The sequence below is a fragment of the Nothoprocta perdicaria genome, unplaced genomic scaffold (genome assembly GCF_003342845.1).
Source record: "Nothoprocta perdicaria isolate Ctin4 unplaced genomic scaffold, notPer1 scaffold_85, whole genome shotgun sequence".
NCBI lineage: Eukaryota > Metazoa > Chordata > Aves > Tinamiformes > Tinamidae > Nothoprocta > Nothoprocta perdicaria.
The window spans coordinates 89017-113421 of record NW_020456143.1 but is presented as its reverse complement, the minus strand read 5'-3'; the positions used below and the strand labels follow the sequence as shown (position 1 = coordinate 113421).

The 24405-nt window shown below is 36.8% G+C and overlaps 1 protein-coding gene across 1 annotated transcript; it reads right to left on the bottom strand.

Moving 5' to 3' along the window:
- Nucleotides 1–822: 822 nt before the first annotated feature.
- On the bottom strand, nt 823–23851 carry GNAI1 (G protein subunit alpha i1). The gene is made up of 8 exons (XM_026052202.1): nt 23659–23851; nt 11415–11457; nt 11199–11340; nt 7010–7167; nt 5418–5546; nt 3436–3565; nt 2331–2484; nt 823–1771 (listed from the first exon to the last, which is right to left on the bottom strand). Exons 1-8 carry the CDS (start codon nt 23774–23776, stop codon nt 1581–1583), a joined length of 1065 nt encoding a protein of 354 aa, XP_025907987.1. The 5' UTR covers nt 23777–23851; the 3' UTR covers nt 823–1580.
- Nucleotides 23852–24405: the final 554 nt, after the last annotated feature.

Below are 24405 nucleotides of genomic sequence, written 5' to 3'. Positions count from 1 at the left end.
TCTGGTAAACAATCTCTAGGAAAGCATCCAGTCTGAATATACTCAACAACCACTAGCAATAAACAGTTCCTTTCCAGTCTTGTATTTAAAAAGCATTTAGCAATTTTATACCTAACAATTGAAGCATTAAAGAATGAAGAGTACAGATAAAATTTACTCACTGAAGCAAAAATATAACAAAATCAGTTTTATTTTGGCTGAGCATTTCTAAGAATATATGCCAAGATAATATGCCAAAAGTATCAAAGACTTTTCTCAAAAGTGGGGTGTGACAGTAGCTGCCTAACAATTATAGAAAATCCTATTTCAAAGTTTGTTACATGTAACTGCCCTACATGACAAATTACATTGAAGACAACCATYCATGTACTTATTTACAAGGAGAAGTTTATTCTTTTTAAAATAGGTATAAAAATCTGCTCCAATACTAAACATAAGGCAATGCATGATATAATCCTATGGCAGCAAGTCACATAAAACATAAGCAGGAAAAAAAATATCTTTTAAAGAAAGTGTGAGAGTTCAAAATCATTAGCAGGGTAAAGAATCAAAAACTGCAAGTAAGTCACCCTGTTCAAAACACTGAGTCCACCGTGCCATGTCCTGTGGGAGGATATTTCTATTCTTTTTGAGACAGTTTTACTACTGGTAACTAAAAAGAATAAGAACCTGTTTTATTTCTCTACACTCTAGTCCAACCTTTGTTAATGATCTATAAGAGCAAAGGTAACTCGTTCATTCACTCCAGTGAGTAGAGACCATGGTTTCAGACTTCATTATTACAGTATCAGCGTGGTTTAACAACTTCCTTTTTGAACTTCCTTTTTGCATTTCCATCAACCTCCGTGATCACTGAACCCTAAATTCAATTTCTCAGTGTTGCCATAGCTGTAGCACAAAGACTGCAAGCCGAGGTTTCATAAGCTGTAGATTTCAGTTAAATTTCTCTTAATATTYGTATTTATCTAAAATGTATAAAAGATTTTTCTAAAACTTAAGGCAAAAAAGTTTTATTATGTCAGCTTGAAGTGTGAGGTGTAAGGAGCAGTTTAAATATCAAAAAAACTATCACCATATACAGTATTACCAACAAAAGAATAAGGCAGCATGCACTCTTACAATGAAAAGAAAATTTAATTTTACAAGATGTTTAAATAATCTGAAGGCAAAAAAGTCTGTCCCCTCCCAGAGCATTTTAATAAAACATGGAAATTTTAAGAGGACATCAAGTTACTAAAATATTCTGTTCAACGTTTATACAAATACATTACTACAGTTATAAGAATACACACAGTCAAAAGACATCTCAGAGTTACCCAATTACTTAAATTTACAAGACAAACATAAATAAAGCTGTTAAAACAGGCAAGTACAGTACTGATCTATCATTCAACACAACATTTTATCTTTTTCACCTTGAAACAAACTGAATTAAGAATTGCGTGAAGTCGCTCTTCAAACCTAAAAATAAAGAGAATTAAGTATATCTATGTAAGTTTTACACTACAGGGTCATATTCCAAAGGCCAAAGTCCTGTTTTCAGGCATTTAATTTACCATTTAAGAAAAATTTGGTTGCTCTTAGAAGAGACCACAGTCTTTAAGGTTATTTTTTATAATGACATCAGTTACAGCATCAAAAACAAACTGCACATTCTTGGTATCTGTGGCACATGTGAAATGGGTGTAGATTTCCTTTGTGTCTTTTCTCTTGTTCAGATCTTCAAACTGGCATTGAATATAAGCAGCTGCTTCTTCATAAGTGTTTGATCCTACAAGAAAAAAGTGCTCAATAAGCAGATTTCAAACTGAGAAAGAACAAGATGCACACTGTATCTCTGAAGAGATCTTTTTGAAATCATTAACCTAAACATGAAGAGCAGGATGTTGAGTGAGTTTCAGATATTGTTTATTATTTTATGATACCATAAGTAACTCTTWAAGGAAATATTTTAGACTTTCCAAAGAGTCAATTCAACTATAGCACTAGGGGTCTTCTCATTTACTTTAGTGACAAATGGAGCAGGTCACTAACAAACCATCACTCTTCTGCAGACTGGGATATTTTGGCTACTTCACTCAAGTTACTCATGCTTATTTTTCCTGTTTGAACAGGTTTTGATGCGACCCCTGCCACCAATCTGTTRCACGCTTTTGGCACCTATATTTCTTCCAAAGCTTTTTATCTCCAGCTTACTACCTTCCATAAAACAAAGCAACCTAAASTTACAGTGAAAAAAAAATGACACAAGAAAAGGCTATATCTTGCTAACCAAAATTTAAAATTTATCTGAAAACGACTAGTCTTTTTTTCCTCCCCCTGCTCCATACCTGAATATTCAGGGTAGCAAATAGTGAGAGGACTTCTTTTGATTTTTTCTTCAAAGAGATCTTTCTTGTTCAGGAAAAGAATAATAGACGTGTCTGTGAACCATTTATTGTTGCAGATACTGTCAAACAATTTCATGCTCTCATGCATCCGATTCTGTAATTGGAAAAAAACACACCTTATTGTATCAGTCTTCAGAAGTAAAATTAGAATACACGTTTGAGAAGGAATTTACAAGTGAAGCATACAAGTTACAGAATTAAGTACCTAACACCTGGAATGAAGGTTTATCACAAATAAAGAGGCCAAGATCATTATACTAAACTGCCTTAGAGTAGCATCTTCACAAGAAGCGCTCAAGCAAGGGCTTGCTATACTTTGTTCTCACTTCTAGGCTTAAGACAATAATTTAGGAATCTGTGTTCATCAATTACAGTTATATTCTGGCAGAGTTGCTCTGTTTACACCAATTTATGTTTTAATGATTAGTTCYTCCAAAAGTTGAAAATTAAATTTGGCACCTACCTCAGATGCTAGCATAAAAAATGCTACAGATCTAGAGAACTAAGGCTTTCTTTTAATTCTATTTTTTAAAACTCTGTTGAAAACATATCCCATACAAGTATTTTGGCCAGACTTTTATCCATTTAAGCAGGACYCCAACTATGACTCTCCTTGACCAAATCAGACTTGAAAGTCTCTACCCACATCTTGCTCTCCTGTTCTATTCCTTACCCTCCTCCTTCCTCCCCCATTTTTTCTTCATCTGCATTTTATGAGAAGCAGCAGAAGATTAGAAATAGCACAGAATTCTCAAAGATTAACAGACAATAAACTACTATCACTTTAGAAAACTAAAAAAGWAGAAGTGCACACCGAGTTAGGGGGGAGTTACATCTCAGAGGAGAAAGGACTGAAGGAGTGAAATTACTGTTGGAAACATCAAGAAATATTTTTGGTACTGAAAATCACGAACTTCACAATTTCTCAATTTCTCAAACAATCACAAACTTATGGGAACAATACTTTCAAAAAAGGTGTTCATCTTTCCTTTCAAACTCATTCAGTTTCCATCCCACTATTCTTTTTCAACATTAAGGTACTTGCCATTTCTTCATCTTCAGCCAAAACTAAGTCATAATCACTTAATGCCACACAGAAAATAATTGCTGTAACACCCTCAAAACAATGAATCCACTTCTTTCGCTCTGATCTTTGACCTCCAACATCAAACATCCTGCAAAAAAAATAAGAGTATGGAATGAACTATACAACGCCTAGCTTCTGAATCCTGCCAATAAAATCTGAAACTAACATATCTCTAAACCAAACCAAAACGTGTAAAAGGGCGAAGTTGCAACACTGTAATTTGCAATACCTCAGTATGAAAAGCAATTTTAATAAAACCTTAAAAAAATCTTTGCATGCAACATTTTACAATAAGTGAGAAAAAAGCTAAGTTTATTAGACACCATTATGGAGTTTTCTTCAAGTCTGATATCATCCTACATGTTCTGAACTCTGAGCCCTATATATCAAGAGACAAACACTACTATCCTGAAATTAAGAGATATATACATAGTTGAATCTTATTATCAAGTCAGAACACAGATCTTTTCCATTTGTCTCAAATTCTGATAGTCATTTATAGTTTCAAGGCAATGAAYAAGGTCATCATGCAATGCCTCCTATTATTTTTCTTTCTTAGTCCATCATGCAAAAAAAAAAAATCCTCCCAGTTACAAGAAAATGTGAATAGTCCCTTAGAAGAGAGATCTTTTTCCTCTATGGGTTTTCAAGAGGAATGTTAACATCTTTCCATGTTGCCAATGAGTAGCTTGCAATTCACTAGACAAAAACGTTCAAAGAGCAGGGGGAAAAAGAAGGGAAGAACACAAGACAGACCAGCTTCTATATGAGCATCCAGTTTGCTCTAAGCAGCAGAAAGGTCAGTATCTATCATTAATCCCGTAACTGGGTAAGTGTCCCYCATCTCGGGGGGCAAGAGTACTAAGGATGTCATATTGAGGTCTTACAGTGGACAGCAGAACATGCAGGACTGAAAAAACAAATTGTTTCCTCATAGAATGTAATAATGCGTGACAGGAAAACTTGTTGACAAAACCACCAAGAAAATCACTTCTTGTATCCTTTTGTGGATACCAGCTTTTAAGGACCACAAGAACTTGAAAGCTTTATACTGATGGCAGCACTATAGTATCAATCTGCATGACCTCAGCTCCAATAATGTCCTAAGATACTGCTCAACACAAAATCACTGCTGACATGGTAAGCATAAGATAATGGCACAACTTTCCATAAGGATGCAGTAGTATAACAGAAAGTCTTCTTCAAGAATAAAAATCTGTAGAAAGGAAACAGAACTGTATAAGTAGCATCATATCCTGATAGCCTTGCTGCTTTTAAGGTATCTGCACTTTAAAATAGCAGAATAAGTAGAGAAGGAAGAAAAATAAGAATTGTCAAAAACATGCTGAATTAAGTTTTTGCTTAGGTATGCTATTACACAAGTGACAATGCTCATTCTCATTGTCCATTTAGTGTTCTGTAATGGAATAATGCACACTAAAAATATTCTAAAGATTTTAATTAGAATAAAAAAGGAAAAAACTTATTTCTTCACATTTTAGAATTCTGCATCAAACACAATGTCACAGTGAAATTCTGAATTATCAGAAGAATAATTCTTTGAAATAACATTCTTTGAAAACAGAAGTAGTAAATATTCAGGAAGTCTTGATTTCTGAAAGAGTTTATAGCAACAGCAGGAAGCATACATTAGAATGTGTTGTGATATATTTTACATGCAATACACTTAAAGCACCCCGAAGGAAAGCACTTATTACCAAATAACTGAATATTTAAATGTACTGAGGTATTTACGTGAGTTCCCATGATGCCCAAATCCCTTGGAAAAGGAAGGGATTTGAAGCCAAATATGAAGAAATATTCCAGGAAAATAAACACATTAAACAAAGCTGTGTCTAGCAAATTTGATAAAATGCATAACAGTTCATCTTCTAGAACTTTATAGAAGCCATAGAAATAATGCATCATGATTTACATACTTAAAGTGAAGATCTTTGAAAGTAAAGTGAGTTTCCACTATTCCTGTGGTTTTCACTCTAGTCCTGAGAACATCCTGTTGAGTTGGAATGTAGCTGGTCTGTGCTATCCTGTCCAAGTCATTCAAGTAACTAAAGGTAAAAATAAATACTGCTTTCAGTTATCCACAGAACAGAACTGTAATCAGATAATATAAGGTTATGTAGTCCATTCATTGTCATATTTGTTTTTATAAAAGCCAATTTTCTTTAAGAAAGGGAAGATACATGTTACAAAGTTGCCTAATTATTAGAGACATTTATCCTATAAAAACAAAATCTGACAACTGCTTCGTGATTTTTGAAGATTTAGTGCAGAAACACTGTTTTCTTCCAATCAACCAAAACCAACATTTCATCTTTGTATCATTCTATAGATCAAAGCTACTTTTCTGAAAGTCAAAATTATTTTCAATTTTAATTGCAGGGTAAGTGTGAAAAGAACAATCCAGTGTTTTAGGCAGAACTAATACAGGCAATGCTTAATACATGGCTAGTAACTTTTTATTGGGAATTAACGACTTAGATTTTTCTTATTTTTCCTTTCCCAYACTTCTGGGACTCAGGCAAGAAGCCTAGCATTTCTAAAAATGCACATTTTATTGGCCCTTTTCATAGCAAGAAATTATTCTCTATTATTTCACTGTAGCATATTTAAGGATAGATGAAGTTCTTATGGAATTGGAAGAGATATTTTAAACAGGAAAACAAAACATAACAGAGAAGGTTAACAGAGAAGCGTAAACAATCCTCAAGCCCTATCATGAACTGTAGTTAAATAAGACAGTGTGCTTGCATAAGTTAAGGGCTCCGTCATCTTGAGTTCAGCTCGTTGGGTCAATTCCTCTGCACCTTTAACGCAAGTCCAGCAAATAAATAATCACCATGCTGGAAACAGTGGGCGTTTTGACACAGTTGTACCACACTTCTATCCATTCAGCAAGTTTAGGATTAGATTACTCCAACTGTAATCACACAGTAGTAATTTCTCCTAGAAGCAGCTAATTGAGAAGCACATAACTGCAAACATTACCAAATAATTCTGAAACATAAGACTTTAAGTATTGTCCTATGAAGATACTATGACCACCACACTGTTCTTCTATCATCTTCTTTCCCTTGATTCTTTCCCTTGATTTATTGCCATCATGTCTTACCCTTTGTTTCCTAACTACATTTACACTCCATTTTTTTCCCCTTGCATACAGGGGTCAGGTTTCCTGGACAATTTCAGATACTGAAAAACTGAGTGATGTTTTTGTAAATAAACAGTATTAACATGTTAAGAACAACAAAAGCAATTTTTGCCCTCCTCAGACTGAAACAACTGGCCAGGGCATGAGCCAAATGCAGAACAACATTGTATCCCTTTCTCTCCAAGCTCAGGCAGCAGCTGCATCATTCCGACCCATGGAGACAATATTTTTGCCTAATTACTTCTGTATTTTATATCTACTTGGGAACAGAATTCCTCAATAGATTAAACAACTTTCTCTACGTTCCTTTAGCTACTACTAGCAAGAGAGGGAGAATCTTGTTTGCTACACATTACTTACTAGGCAGCAGAGTCATTAAGCTGGTATTCTCTAGATCTGTTGAAACAAGCTTGAACGCCTCCGTCTTTCCACAGTCTCTTGATAACTCCAGCAAGCTCAGCAGTCATAAATCCTTCTTCTGCTGCTCCAGCTAACACAAACAGTTGACGAGCATCATCCTTTACGATATAAAAAACAAGGGGACAAATGTGGAATGCAACAGAAGTATGTTTGCAAAGGTTCATCACTAAAATTTAGATCTTTCAAACAAGTTTCCTTCACCAAATATACATGAAGGAAACCAACTCCCCAAACTGCGATGCAAAACTACTTGTCTTGCTGTTCTACACAGGGTATTAATTCCTACATTTTTCAATAACAGAAAGACAACTATGTTTCTCATAAACTGATAAAAATCAACCTTCTTCCAGTCCATTTATCATTTGAATTGAGTTACGATTATCTCTTCCAAAATAATTCATCGGGTCTGAAAACTACATCTTTTCTCACGACTTTTTCCAGATAACGCAGGGTTACAAATACCCTTTACCTTAGTTATTCCAGAAAAATCAAGTTTTCTCCTTGCTCAGTTTTAATATCTGGCTAATTTTAACAGTAGAAAGAGCTACCAGAGAAGATAGCAACATTAGTACTGTCATGAAGTTCTTTTACACCAGTCAGCAAGTAAGCGTATTTGTGGCTTAACTACACACAGCATGTACTGTTCTTTAYCCAAAAAATAGAAAGGCAAAAGATGACACTGGAAAGCATAAAGGGGAAAAAAAAGAAGGGTACAGACACTCAGTCAGGAATTCAAGTATTTCAGGAAAGAAGATAGAAAAGTAACATGCCAGATTTTTCTCACAGAACTGTAAGTATAGAGAAGAAAATCTGAGGTGGGGGAAGAGAACAAAGTTCTGTCACCCTTACTGTGAGAGCCAATATGGAAGTTGTTTGCAAATAGCCTATACTTGATTCAATATCAGTGATGTTAACAGCTTAAAGACAAAAAGCTTTAATTAATCTAAGAGTCTTCAAGTCATTTATATGCATCCTTATACTTGCATGTAGTTACACAAACAACGGCTAATTAACAGGAATTAATACACAGTTCAAGACATCTTTTGAAAACTTAAGTGGCTACATACAGAAGTGAAACACTTGCCAAAAAATTAATAGAATACTGATTGCTGTACTCGCAGCAGGTCAAATAATGCAAGTAATTAGTAAAACTTGAATAGATTGTGATTTATTACATTAAAAAACAGTAAAGGTCAAAGAACAAGATGGTCAGATCCCACTGTCTGAGTATGAACAAAATGCCAATATAATAGAAAAATGAATGACAATTCTGGTCTTGAATACTATTTAAAGGTGGAAAGGCCATAGATGTACAACCTTTTGGAGCTGATCATGAAGGAAGACATCATTAATTTACAACACATGACAAAAAGAGATTGGAACATAGCAAGTCATTTTTATGAATGAACAACTCATTTTGCACCTACCATGATCTAACCTTCAAATACACACAAAGCTAACTCTGGCCAGCAATCTTATATAACTTTTTTTCTAATTATCCAGTGAAAATACTGTCTACCAAGAGAAAAAAGGCTGCAGAACTTTTGCAAATACAGAAGATCTACATCACCCTAGACTTTCTTGAAGGAAGTGCAAGGGGTATGATGAGATAACAGGAGACAGCAAGAAAAAAGTCAATTTCAGTTTTTAAAACTCATATTAAAACAAAAAGGGATATTTGTTAACTCCATATTTTACTTCTAAAAAGAGAAACCACATTTGTGGAAATGAGGAAATACAGAACAATCCAACTTTCTTTTCACTATGCTGGAATCGGGCATGTTCCACTCTAGGGCTTCCATTTTTGTATTAGATTTCATGAGACATGGTACAGAGACTCATTTAGACATCTCTCAAACTTACAACAGATCTCATATCTAGAAAGTAGATGATCTTTTAAAGCATTCACTGTGTCACTCAAAATGTGCTTTTTATTTTCAGTATTACTTTGTCCTCCAGAATATTGAAATGTACAGTCTTTAGGCTGTTACTGGAGTAAAGCTGTCAGTAATTTGTGTTCATTCACACATGTGCCCATAATTCAACAGCTTAACAGAAGAGCTTGAATCAGTGGAAGTGTTCAACTCAATGGATTTCAGTCTTTGACAAAAAAAGGGTCAAAATATTTTCCAAATGAAATTACTCCAATTAAAACACCAACTCTCATGAAGAAATTTGAGGAAAAAACCTTCACAAAATATTTTTCCTGATTTCCTGAATCCCTATTTATATACCACAAGTTCTGGATTTTTTCCTCTATTTTTGATTTTACAAAGAATAAAAATCTAGGGCTAATTTGCTATAACAATTTTGTCCTAGAAAAGAACGCAGGAGAACATTAAGACCGGCCTAAATGCAGAAGGATAGACAGTTACTTCAGGGCTATCCCTAAAATATGTGTATCCTCATCAGGTATACACTTAGGATAAAAAAAGCTCATCTGATTCATACTGACATCATACATTAAAAAACCCTCAAAAACATCTTGCTAGCTGTTTATCTGCTCACTCCCAAATTACCTCCCCCTCCATTTGCTTTCACTATGTATTTAGTTACAAATCCACCATATGCCCCTAACACTAACAGACAGATTCTGGTAAAGACTATTGCACAGCTGCCAGACTAATGTGTAGTGAGATACTGCTCCTCCCCCAGAAAAGTTTGGTCTTGAGGCAAGACAACAGCAAACATAACAGCAGCTGAGGAGTGGAACAGCCAATAAAAATGAAGCTGTATTAGCTGTGCTCACAATTAAGCATACTTCAAGTAGATTCCACATATGTACATATAATGATGAAACAGCAAAAGCAAAACTGTTTGTGCAAAAGCAAAACTGATAATTTACACATCACTGACAACATGGAGATATTTCAGTTACAACTTTTCCATCCACTTCACCTCATCTCACAAACAGCTGTCTCCCTTACACATAARGCATCACATGGTTACTGTCATCTTCACTGATACTTATTTGCTTTCTAAACAAAGAAAACAAGTTTTGAACATAGGAGTTTTAAAGAAGGCAGCATTTGCATACCACTTTTTCAACACYCTTCTAGTCCTCTCTAACAGTAATTCAGTCTTAACATGATGGAAAGTACRAGTAAATTATGACAGAATATCCTTCTGCATTTCTCTCAATAACTACAAAAATCTTCATCTCTAATCCTAAACTAACACTTCAGGCTAATACATTCAACAATCAGTTTCAAGGCTGCAACAGAGCAGATTGCTGTAACCAGAGGGCAGATAAAACACCTGATCTAGGCTAATTTTGGAGAGATTCAGAACATCTATTCTCCGGACCACATAAATAAKCATGGTCAGCACACAGAAGGGTACAGGGCTAAGGCTGGCTAAAAGATAAGCAAAAAGAATCAATTCTGCAGCAGGTGGGATAGCAAATAGTTCCATTTCAGGACAAAAAGTGAAGTGAGATGGAAGAGACAGAGGCTTRGAAAAAGCTCTATTCCTTAGCTCAACAAAAGTTCCTATTTATTAGGGGAAAAACGTCAATTCTTATTCCGTCATKAAGAGTTTATACCAACAGCAGAGCTATGCCCATTCCTACTTTGCTTTGAGTAAAATAGAGGCATCCACACTGGAAAGCTGTATGAGAACAGGATTAGGCCCAGAGGCTGAAAGCATTAAGGTGTGCACCATTGTGCCTGTGACTTAATTGAGAAAACGCAGGAAGCAGATGACCTATTCAAACTGACTTCAAGGAACATGAAGACATCTAACTTATACTACACAATATAAGAGCCACAAACTCATAGAAAGAAAGCGTAGTGACTGCATACTTCAATGTTTTTCAAAATCTCCCTAAGATTCAGATTGCTAATTCTCCCGATTTAGGCAAAACTTAACTCTAGTTGCCCTATATTTAACACTGCTTGCTTCTGTTTAAAGCTTTCTTTCAGTAAGATTTTTTTTCTCCTCATTCTAGGAGACTTTGCCACATGAAAGTGCCATTCAGTGACTTGCAAAACCTTACATCCTAGACATGATTGTGGGTTTTTTTTTTTTTTTTTAATAGGAAAAGATGCTACTGACTTTTCTAAGAAATAAGAATGGAGAAAAAATGGAAAAGTGAATGAAACTTGTATGTGTTTAATTTGATACTCACAGCCCTGGTTGGATCACCAAAGTCTATCTTCAACCTCCCCATTGCTCTAATGATAGCAATAATGGACTGAATGGTGTTACTGTAGACAACAGCTTTGTACTGTTTACACTCTTCTTCTGAATAACCAGCCTCATGGATAATCCTACAGAGGAAAAAAAATGTTTTTTTATTCAAATAAATGATTATTTGTCTAACATACTATTTCACCATACTTACTTCATTTGTTTGACAATTGTGCTTTTCCCCGATTCACCAGCTCCTGAAAAATAAACATGTAAAAAATCATTAGAACATTCCTGTTCAAAATAAAGTTAGTTTCTACATGTTCAGTACTTAACCAATATAAGTCCTCAATAGCTTAAAATGCAATTATTAAAAGTTTTACTAACAAAGAAAAAACACTCCAAAAGTTTGTCACTCTTGTTGATATTCTCAATGCTTAACAAATTAAGAAAGGAAAATTATGTTAAAATGCAAAGCTTACAGGAACATGCACATTCACAGGCAAACAAAAAAAGCACTATTTCTGCTGTCTCAACTTATTTGCCTCCAGGTTTCTTTGACCTGCTTCTTCCTCTGACAAATCCATGCAGTTCAGTTGTGATTTAATCCCTTTAGACACATCATCCTCTTTTTCTGCTTTACTAGTATTATGGCTTGTGCTGAATCGCCCCCCACATATTCCTCCCTCTCAATATGGCTTTGTAGAAGCATATACAACCTTCACACAGTCTGCAAGTGTTTCTAAGGTACCAGATAATCAGTTGTCCAATTTCAGGAGGACTGCAGAAAGTGTTGGCCTACAACTGAAACAGATGAGCCACCTAGCATGAATGAAATCAAAAGGGTTGAAGTGCTCAGCACTCTATTAAGCCTTGGTCTTTACTGACAAGGTCTGCTGTCAAGCCTCTCAAGTTCCATACAGTAAAACTGGGGGCAAAGAAAGGCTAAAAGGAAGACYGAGATAGGAACTGAAGTGACCTGGAAAAAGGCAGTGAGACCAAAAAAAAGACWTTAACAGGTGCAGAGGGATCTCAGCCATGCCTTTGTGATGTTCCACTACAGAATCTTCACAAGTCATTGTGACCAGAAAAGCCGCTGGCAGCTGAGAGTCAAATATTGAATTAGAGAATAGTCTTGGAGAAACCAAGCAGAGAGATACCATGCAGAAGTCAGCAGCCAATCACATACAGACCTGCACTGACATAACTAAAAAACACAGAGCATACAAAGAGAAGCTAAGGATATCTGTGCTTTCTCATCCTAGAAAGGTGACTAGCAAGGGTCCTGTCTTCTTCACAAAACCCATTTAGATACCTTTATACAGAACCAGATTTTACAAGGGCGTCTTAAGAGAGCTGAGAAAAACATCAAGCTGTAAGAGGGGAAGTTAATGAGAGATATTAATGGAAAGAAACACACACACCATCACTGCACTGCTTTAAGAGTAGTGGTTGAGCACTGGAACAGATTGCTCAGAAGGAACACAGAATTGCAGCCTTAAAGACTGTTACGGCAAAACTGGACAAGTCCCTGAGCAGTCTCAAATTTTGATGCAAGTGAACCAAGTGTTCAAAGTAACAGTTGCCAATCACTGACATCCAGATATTTCCTCCAATTTAAAAATTACTGTTCCATTTTAACTAGTCTCCTACATAGTAATGTCTTCTGAACATCTCTCCTGGCAGATTTACCCAGTGTGTAGTTTTATGACAGTCTCAAACCTGCTCGGGGTTGTTTGCCTGCCAAAAGCTGTCCCACCTCCCTGCAATGCTGTTACTAATGTGGCTAGCTTTCCTTTCCTCCAACACACAGCAGAATGAGTGTTAGCGCCAACACAAAGTGTTCTGCAGAAGTACACAGCTATGGAATAAAGAGGACTGCCRATTTCAACCTAAGATTGGCTTAACGCCATCTTTAGTTAGCCTCCACATTTATCAAAAGTCTTATTTGCATGTTTTTCTACAGAGTAGAAATAGTTCTCAGTCTCTGAACTGAGATAGAAATTCAGCATAAGATAAAAAAACTGTATCTAACAACTGTAAGACAAACACTGACCTCTACAAGTTGCTAATACTGTACATTATGACAACAGAAAAAAAAAAATCAGGCGAAGTTTATAGATATCTTCCAAGAACCTAAGGGATGACATAAATATCTGCAGTATCTACCAAATAAAAGACAGAAAGCCTTTTAAACAAAGTTACACTTTCAGAGAGACTATTTCAAGGTCACTCATTACTATAGCAATTAAAATATTTACAATAAAATTAACACTTAATCTGTAAATACGTAGCCAGGCATTTTAAAGGATAAACATGAAAAAAGCACCAGGCAATCCAAAGACTTGAAAAAAGCAGTAAGTTCCTTTTATACAATTATGCATTCAACAGAAATTTTGGAGCAAATTTTAAACTCCAAAGCAATTACTCCAAATTGAAGAAATATTGCTGTATTTCAYCTGCATTCACTTGTGGTGTGCTATTTCACAAAAACAAAAGTTACAACATTTGACTGGAATTGAGCAGGTAAGCGCCAGGCCTGGTCATGTTACTCATACTTTCAATTTTTTCCCATATTCTCTCTCTTCAGTTTTTTTGAATGGAATACAGTCTGTCAGTATTTAGAGATAAGTGTACCATACCTTTCATTTTCACAAAAGCTAAAGCTATCTAACACCRCCACAATCATACAACATAAGCAAAAGTAACTGGTTACATAGCACCCAACAGCAAGTGTTATATAGCACCTACAGAGAGCTCCTGAATATGCATTGTCTATTGTATCTACCAGAAAATGAAAGAAAAATTTTGCCTGCTTCTTTGCTGATAATCTTGCTTATATAAGAATATGATACCTCACCATCCTATACTGAAAGAGATTATTTTTCTTCCCTCARTGAAAACACAGGGTGGTTTTCTGACAAATGCAGAGACACACTGATACAGAATTCCCTTTCACCTAACTGTGAATAAGTCCTCATTTAAAGAAAAACATGATCTCGYTTTTAGAAAGGTTTTCAACAAGAACATGCAATATGAAATATTAAATATCACATTTGGACATGAGATAGTTGTTCCTTCTTTCATAACCAAACCCTACCCAGATCTAAACACTTAGCTGTGTTTAGATCCTCCTGTATTATAGGATGTTATTCATGGTCTTTGATACTCATATACCATAACAAAAAGCATTTCAGCTTGCTTTAGATTTGAAGTATTCCTCTATGGGGAAATCAGCTTTTAAGTACAATAATACCACCTAATAATCTAAAGACATTCCCAGCCACATTAATATAGTAATAACTGTAGAGTAACTATTCTGCACTAAATTTAAACAAAGACCTAGATGAAAACTAGAATAGTTGAACTGAGCTAATCTTGAAGCACGGGCTCAGTCTGACAAAGGCACAGAGCCTAGAAATGAGTAGAACAGTCTTACATTTTGTGAGAAAAGATTAAACTCTGGACAAGATGATAAAATACAAGACTTCCAAAAGACACTTCTCAACTTTCCAGACTGTACAATAAAGACCTGCACTAGATTTAACTTACACATTAAGGAATCTGAAATTTAAAATAAAATGCACTGACTCAAATTTTTGGATTCACCTGCAAAGTTCTCTCCCCACAACTGTCCTGCCTGTTTTCTGCCATGTCATCACCTTGTAGCAGAAGGCTGAATCATGGTGCCTGCTTCTCAGTTGCCACTAATCATAACACAAGTTAAAAACAACCAGCAATTTCTGCTCTTTCTACTATACACCCACACTTGGTCTTATAAAGAGCAAGACAGATGAATAGCAGAAAAACATAATCACTTAAATTTATCACCCTATGATACATTACTAGATATTAGTAGCTGCTAAACATTGCTACTATATTCAAGACATCTGTATTACTACAAGAAACTCACAGGGAAAGCTTGTTACTACACTTCTAGCACACAGGCAGACCACTAAACGAAACAAATATTCTTAAGACACTAGCATCCAAGCAACCATATCTGCTCTCACTAAATTCTACTTTTGTCATTCTTACCCCCAACATTTTTACCCCTTGCTCCAAAATAATAATAAAAACCCCAAAATAAGAATTTTGTTTTTCTGGCTGCTGCAGTTCTATAACTACTGAAATTTGAACACATCAGGAAACTCTGAATGAATTAAGAATATGTGAGTAATACCTGGAAGAAAGTACTTCTGTAATTTAACTATGGACTAATCAGTGTGAGTTCCAGATTACATCATTATTGGTTGAAAGCACAGGAGTAACAGATTCTAAAATTACAACACTGACTCATCTAAAGAGAACTGAGATAATTCTAGGTTTGCAGTATCTGCACACTGGTTTATTTCCAGCCTAGAAGCAATTCTGCAATGTACTGTCACTTTTGGAAAGTCTCTAAACAAAACCAAAAACCGATCACATCTTTCCTCGGTCTTTAGTACTGCTTGAAGTAGGTCTTTGAAATCAACAGTATAGAACAAAATATAGTCATATATTATGTCTTAAGAGTCAACTTAAAATTGTTTATAAAAAAATGACCAAAAAAAGCTACATCCARCCTAAGTTAGTGTCATATGCACTTGTCCAGGTCTAGATCTTCAGTGAACCTAAATTACTTTGCAATAAAGTGAGTCTATTAACTGACCTATTTCTAAAGCATATACTTTGCCTCCAGCTGCTTAGCTTTGCCACCTGTCAACCAGAAACAATAGATATCACCATGTACATATGAAAAGGATCCTTATAAATATATCCTGAATTTTGCACTAAACTGAACTACCTTCAGTCTATGTTGGTATGGCCACTCTTAGTTTTATGTGAAGACATATCTACCATCTCTGTATATCAGAGCTCAGTGTTTGAGATACAACTTCTACATGGATGAACAATTTTTGACCTGGAGATACTTACCAAAATATTCCCTTCTGCACATCTTATGCAGGTTATTTCAATGCAGAYATGCAACACAACTTCTCAACATTTTTCTGTCATTCTCAGAATATTTTCATTCTATGATACACTCGCAATTCAGAACTACAATACTGTTGCATTATCTAGGATTGTGATAGGGATGGTTGGTTCTCAGAAACATAATAGTAAAAATAACAAGATGGTAAAATGAGAAGRCAAAGTAGATGGATTCCTCTCTAAACAGAGAAAAAAAATGCAAGTCTTAGCTGAATTTTTCAAGCTCTACTTGTCACATGAYAACAAGAAATCATCTGCAAATACAACAGGTATCTTCAAAGTTGACAGTAGGACAACTGTAGCTATACAAAAAGTTAATCCATTATTTTAAGAGTAGTACAATACATCTGAGCTTAAACAACTCTAGACTTGACCTATCTCTAAGCAAACAAGGGGTTTTAATCTTGCCATTTAAGAAGTGCAAGATGCACAAAATAAGGAAAATAGGATTCAAAGAGTCATGTAAGAGTCAAATATACTATCTTCATTGAAATGATAAAGTGACACAATGAAAAATACTAACCTAAATTCTAAATTTAGTTTATAAATTCATGTAAATTACATTTCCAAAATTCTTTCTTTCAACACGAACCAGCAGAAGAAAAAAATCTGTTTGCACACACAATCATTCTTTACACATAGCCATTTTTTTTCCCCCACAAAGAAAATATTTATGTTTTAAGAGCCCTAAAAAAAGAAATCTGGCTACCTTTGTACTTAACAAATGATGTCAAACTATATGAGAAAGTTCTGAATGGTATCAGAATTTGATACAGTTCAAAACACAGGCAATTGCATTCAAGCACAGAATTGAGGATTTCAAGCACAGAACTGAGGAATAGGAGAAACCTACATAMACGGGGCTCATTAGCTTCAAGCTATAAGGAGGAAAGACAAAATGCCCTAYGGTCCTGAAAAGCAGGCAGAGAAAATAAGTAGTCTGACACTTAGAAACTAGATGACAGGCTTTGCTACTAAATACTGAGCCACTAAAGCATATTAGAAGCAATCCCTGTTAATGCCTTTAAAAGCTTAGAAAGCACATAATGGTTTTGCTAACAGTCTACCAGATTTATCAAGGCTCAGTAACTAAATAGGCATACAGCTGAGAAATCTACTTCCAAAGTGCTTCAAGAAATATATAATGCATGAAGAATACAGATAACACTTAAATAAGCTTTAGCAGCTTACCTTTGGTCTGACATCATATAATAAATCACAGGTAAATTCAAAAAAAATCTATGAATATTCAAAACAATTAAATAAAAGCCATGAATACTGAAGATAGTTCTTGTTTATTCACAATGCTATTACTGTAATACATTCTATTTTCAGTTCCAGTAAATTTTAAAGTTATATTCTAATACTGCATTTACATAGTATTTAGCTGCAGTAGATCAGAAAAAAAAAGGATRCTTTTAAACCAAAGACTAAATAGCACTGTCCTCTGTAGTCTACAGCTTAAATATCCAGCTCGTAGCTAAACACGTTACTCACTACCTTGTTGCATTTTCTGCTGCAGTAACCCAAACTGACAAGTAGAAATACATCTTTCTTGGCTGAAACTAAAAAAAAAACTCTAAATAGTTTTAAGGAATGCAGTTTAAGGAATGGAGAAAGAGGTTCAAGTCCTTTTGAGCTGGGTGTGAAAAACTTATACATTCACTTTCTCATCAAATGCTCTATCAAAATAGTTCTTGAAGAAGCCAGACAGTAYCTCCTACCCTAGCAGTGGGATTTTAAATGGAGCTTAACACGTACCTAGCTTAACTAGACCTTGCAGAAAAGTTAATATACAATTTCACATTATATCTTATCCAGCTTTACTGTTAACTCTGACAGAAAGACATAAATTGGAAGAATTCCAGTCTTCTTTCCCTCCCACAGCACCCACGTGCATCGGGCACGTGCTTCTGCTGCTCACTGTGCCTTTATTCAGTGCTCACTAAGCCCTAACTCCATGATCATCAGACACTACGAAGTATCAACTCAGACAACCACTAGCAACAAATTAAGTCAAAAAGGCAGTTGATTTCTCTTCTAAACCATCACAAAACTAGGTGAAGCGTTCAAAGGTGTCAGGAATAGGGTAAAAATCACAGTCAGATGCTGCAAGAATCTCTTCTYCAGCAACACAGTGACTCAACAGCTGTCACTATAACATGAGAGAACTGGCACTGCTTATTTCCAGAACTATGGTATMAGTTTAAAAAGCAGCCAAGAAAACTTTCTTTATAACTATAAACAGAAAACACCGATTCAGTGTGTTTTACATATTATAATCATAATAGGTAAGAATCAATATTAGAGCCAAGAGCTTTAACTGCTTCATCCATATAGAATATATGTGCAAGAAATTTTTAAAAAATTTACAGATGAAAGGATAGGATACATGCAGCCATTTGATTTCAACAACTGTGATTAGTTCTTCCATTTCAGAAATGAAATTAAGTTGAAAAATTAATTATGAGCCTGCCTCAAATMCAACATTCTATTATTCAGTATACAGTACACTGATTTCTTCTTTAAAAACTGTCAATCTAGTGAAGATTGTTAAGACTGCCTTTCCATTTTGGTTGCCCGGATACTCTTACATTACACTAAATAGTTAATAAGGAGCCCTTTGAAAGGAATATTATCTACTCCAAGCACAAGACCACAGTTGTAAAAAGCATGCACAGAACAATGATGTACAGTTTATTCAAAAAAAATCAAAATTACATATTCATTTTACTGATACATTTAAAGCAAGCACCTTTATGAAAAAAACACATTTTGCATCCTACTAATAGGACATGAAGAACAACTTAATTTTACTATCAATTTATATAGGTATACAAGATACTGCGGCTGCAATATGTGCCATACCAACAYTGAGATGCATGACCTCCCTTCCATAAATATGATAGAACTACTTTTATTAGAAACTTTTTAGATTAGGACAATCAAGCTGGCACAGTTTATAAAGGTAATGTTAACATCTCTGAAACATGCAATAAGCATCCATGACAAACAAGCTTTTTTTGAGAATGCTATAAGCTCCATATACCTTGCAAAGCCCTTCTYTGTTGTCGTTTGCAAGAATATACTAGAGGAAAGGCAATAGAAATAATGCTACAAGAAGTGTGTGCATATATATACATTTGCCATATTGGCATCCAGGTTTGGAAGAAAACAGCTCTTGTCAAGGTCTATGGGTACAATATCATTCAGAAAATGAGTACACAGTGGCAGTCAGTTGACTGAGCAAACAGAAAGCATCAACACAAGAGAAGCAGACATAAAAGATGCTTGGGATGTGAAAATTCAGAAGAACTTCACATGCTTGTTCCAGCTCCTGCCTTAAGCAACAAGAAATGCAATAAAAAAAAAAAAAGACTAGTACTCTGCCTTGGAATAAAAGATAAATGGATAACTTTAAAAACATGGCACGCCTCTGTTCCAGCATGAATCACAAGACAGTTCAGAAGAGGAAGAGTGTCTCTGTGGGTCATGTGTACAGAAGCATCTGCTGAACTGAAATTTGTAAATGTCATTATCTAGAAAGCAAAACATAACTGCAGTCTTACAAATATATTGCCTACAGTCTCCTAGATTCAGGAACTCACTCCTAAAAAAAAAAAAACTGCAAACATCTGAAGGCCTTCTTAAGTCAATGGTGGTAAGAACCTGAATACTAAATTTACCATATTAGGTGAAGAATTCCACAATCCACRAGACAGAACGCTAATCCTATAAACTCACATTGCCAAGCTGAATGTATTCAAAAAAAAAAAAAAAAAAAACCCGCTATGATTAACTTCATACCAGAAGGCTTTCAACTAAATGGGGCAGTCTGTTCTTCTGCAGCTGGTGTAAATTCAGTCTCCTGTGCTTTAGCTAATTCAATAGAAGTGTACTTCCAAATCCACACCTGATCTGGATCACATGKATATTAAAGCAGCACAAACACCACYTCCCAACATTAGTAGAACTGCATTCATTTTGGAAGCAACAGATTTATTTGCTGCCTACCAAAAGTTAAGATTAGGTGCCACAGGAAAGAAAAAAACTGAAAGCTAGCCAAGGTATATTGGTCTTCAGAAATTCAGCTCACAATAAGTATGCRAATTTATTTGTAAGAAATAAAGAAAAGGAAGAAACAACAAAAACCACTAAAAAATAAATGATTACTTCAAATAATTGAGAATGTAAATTTAAAAACATCAACTTGAATATTAGGTCTTTAAAAGGAAAGTTCTTCTTACATGTTAGATTCTTAGTGTTTGACAGTATTAGACTGTACTTACATCTTTCACTTTAAATATCTGTACATTCATTTCTTCATCACAAATAGAAGACACTATTTTAAGATTTTTTTTATCTAAGAAAAAGTTCATTTAATGATTTAAAAGAGCAGGGAAAACCACCAATCTCCACATACAAATGAGCACATTCCATCTGACTTATAAACTACATACTCAAATTCAGCCTACTTCTAATAATGAGAACTGCTCTTAGAGAAATTTTCCAGAAAAGATTCTCCTGATGCTGATATATCATATCAAAATGCATAGGATAAGAATGACATTGTTTTGGATGGGTAATTGTTCAGAATCCAGGATTCCTATTCCAAGGACACCTGATCTACAGCCTACAGTCAAATTCATACACAAGGATGAAAAATTTTATAGATATGAAAAAAGTTAGATATCTGGAGCAATAATATTTCGAAACACTTAGATCTAGTTGCTTCTCCCTAGAAACAGGGCAACAAAATATAAATCATACTTAAAATAGTGATATCAAACACTAAATCATAATAGTTTCAGTAATGTCAAATCTTATGAATAGAATCAGTGCAATTTCCTGTTTCAGATAAATATTTAGGGAAAAAATATAGTGGAAGAAATTAAAAGCTAGAAATAAGCTAATCTTACAAATTGGCCTTTCTTTAGTTTAACCTACTAGCTCAATATGTAATATTCTCTAAGCACCACATAAAATAATTCTAGAGATCCTAGAATAAGTTWCCCTTATTGAGTCAAGGCTCAAGCACTACATGAACATTTTCTACATAATTTTTGATGCCTCACACACTGTCTTTTCCTACCAACGAACCGCAGCTTGTGCCTTTCTTCATTGCACTATCTTCTTAACTGAASAAAGACATAAATAGATGCATCAATACAACCAAACAGAAGATAAATCCTAACACATGGACAGATACAAATTGGGAAACTRAGTGCTGAATAGTGTAATACCTCAAGTTAGTTTGTCATTCAGCGATAAAGTATTCACATAACATTTTATACATCTGACACTGTTGCAAAGAAAATACAACTGAAAAAACCTCTCATTCCAGTCAGGCAAAAACCACACAAATGCATCAATGTGTGCACAGATGATCACTTATGAAGCACTTGTTTACGAAAAGTCTCATGCAGGGGTCCTAAGAGGAGCCATTCCTTTACATTTTGCACTCATTTTAATGAGAAAGGGCAGGAAACACTAAACGAACTGAGCTTAATTATAATTATGTAACCAACCATTTGTTGCATATCCTGAGGTTTCATTAACTTCCTGAGGTAACATTAACTTCCAAAAGAAAATACACTTAGAAAAACASTAAGTCATTGAAAATACAGCAACCAAACTCATTCTCAAGTTTAAGGAAATTACTTTTCCATAGATGTAGAGCTCACCCCTATCCAGAGGGAACAATGAAACAAAGATGACAGTACTACACAGATTAAAAGTTTCATACCTAACAGCAAAATTCCTAAGAAACACTTCAAATGTCTTGCCAAAATCTTAGTATAAAGTATCAATTCAACATATTCAAAAGAGACCATAAGAACATCATCTTCACTACTACTACTGATCACATAYCTGGTAACATTTACACTCAACAATCCATTACTGAGGCTTTCAAAGAATGCAAAACTATGCACACTATCAACCAAAACAAGTCTAACTATCTAGAAAACAGACAAGTTAAAATAAATAAGATTTGTTCCCCTTACAAGCATGGTTTAATCTATACATATAGATCTCAAGGACACTTGCTCTGCAGCTTACATTAGGCATATTTCAACTCTTCACCTACACATGGAAGTGCTTCCCTGAAACTGTTTGGAGTCATTTAAAATAAATTTGCAACATTTTTTTTTTTTTAAAGAAATCTACTGCAATATTGAAAATACACTGCAGGCAATGGAGTGAGAAATTGGTGCATACTTTAAAAAGCTTTTACTATAAACTGTAGCTTCAAGAAGGGAGGGGCAGCACAGAGCGGAGGAGGAAAAAAMACACACACACACACACACACACATTTTAACTCCACTTTAGAAGAACTCTCTCTGGTTTCTGCTATGAGTCACTACAACATTAAAACAGTTCGCTCAGCTGTCCAATAGTATTAGTTCTGAATGAATGTGCTTCCTTACTAAAAATCTCATTTTCTCTTTTTAAAACCAACCTTACTTTTATTTGCACACAAGCATGTCATCTAAAATAGTCAAAAAGAATGCCAGTAATTATGAGTAAAGTTTAATAATGCAAGAAAAGATGTGGGATGTTTCACTACATTACACACTGCAGAATCCTCATTAAGATTTCACTTTATTTCATACTGTGATTTCACCAACATTAGCAGTTTCCACAAAAATAAAGGATACAAAAAGTCAAATTGTGGTTTTGTGCTCCTTCCCTGCTTTGTGCATTTTATAAACTGTTATTGTAAGATTAAAGGCGTTCTGCAAGAAACTTTAAGAAGAAACATCCTCCAACCTAAAGTTCCCATAAATTCTTCCACTTAGCAGATGCTCACGGGATCCACGACAGAAGTTTATGATGTACCCACTTTATACAGATGCTACAGGGGGCCGCTGGCCAAGCTACACCCTCGCGTTTCTCCACTACGGCCCTGCCTCCAACCACGGTTTTCCTACCTACCCTACCGGGCTGCTGCGCCTCTCCTTAACCCGAAAACTGCCGAGGAGAAGGCCGAGGAAAACTGCCGTGGTGTTTAACGGGAGCCCCCCTGCGGGGCCGCTCCGACGCGGGGCCCGCCTCGCGAGGTCCCCTCGCAGCCGACACTCGGCGCTGCAGGCGAGGGGGCTCCCCCTGGGCGCGGGGCACGATTTACCTCAGGACTCGGGGCGAGAAAGGAGAAGGACTGAGCTCAGGGCTGGGGCAGGAATTTACCTCGGGGCTGGGGGGATGGRAGCAGGAAGGAGCATGGTTTACCTCAGGACTAAGTGGGAGGGTGGGGGGAATTTACCTCAAGACCACGGGGGAGGAGATGGAGGAGAAGGGGGTGGAATTTACCTCAGGACTACGGGGGAGGGGGAATTTACCTCAGGACTGGGGAGGGGGGAGGTCAGACGACTTCGCCCAGAGAAAGCGGCGGGTGGCAGGAAGCAGCGGGACGGCAGAGGGGGGAACGCACGAATTTACCTCAGGACTTGGGGGAAGGGGCCTTAGCTCGGYGGGGGCCTTACCTAGGAGGAGCAGCTTGACCTCCCTGGCCGCCTTCTCGCCATCCTCGCGCAGGTTCCGGTCGATCATCTTGCTCCTCTCCACGGCCGCCTTGTCCTCGGCGCTCAGCGTGCAGCCCATCTTGCCGAGGGGGCTGCTACGTCCTCCGGGGGGGAAAAGAGCAGCGGGCGGCGGGGAAGCGCTGAGGGCGGGAGGGGGAGTGACCGCCCCGGCACTCGCCTTCTCCGCCCCCCTCTCCCCTCACCTGAAAGGCAGCGGCAGCAGCGAACGAGGGYACGGGGGCAATGGGGTCCCTGGGGCCGCTGCCGAGGAGGGCGAGGCACGCGGCGCTCCCGCCGCTCCAACACGGAGGCGCTGCCGCTGCGGCCCTCGGCGCTCCCGCGGCGCCGCCCCAGCCCGGCCCGGCCCGCCCCGCCGCGGCGCTCGCTGCCCACACGGCGAGAGAGAGGGAGGGAGGCAAGGCCGGGAGCGCGCGTGCGCAGCGCCACCACCGACCTGCCCCGAAAAGCGAGAAAAACCACCCAAAACGAAACCGGGAATGGGGTTAAAACCGCGGAGAGGGGAAGCGCGCCCTCCCTCTGTGCGTGTGCGTGACGTCACCACGCGCAGCGCCCACCTGCAGCGGGAAGAGCGACCGTTGGGGTTCGAATTCAAACGGTTCCGCGCAGGGCGCTACCATTGCGCGCGCGGGGGGAGGCGCTGGGTCGGGCTGTACCAACCCACGGCATAAAACGCCTCGGGAGACAAAT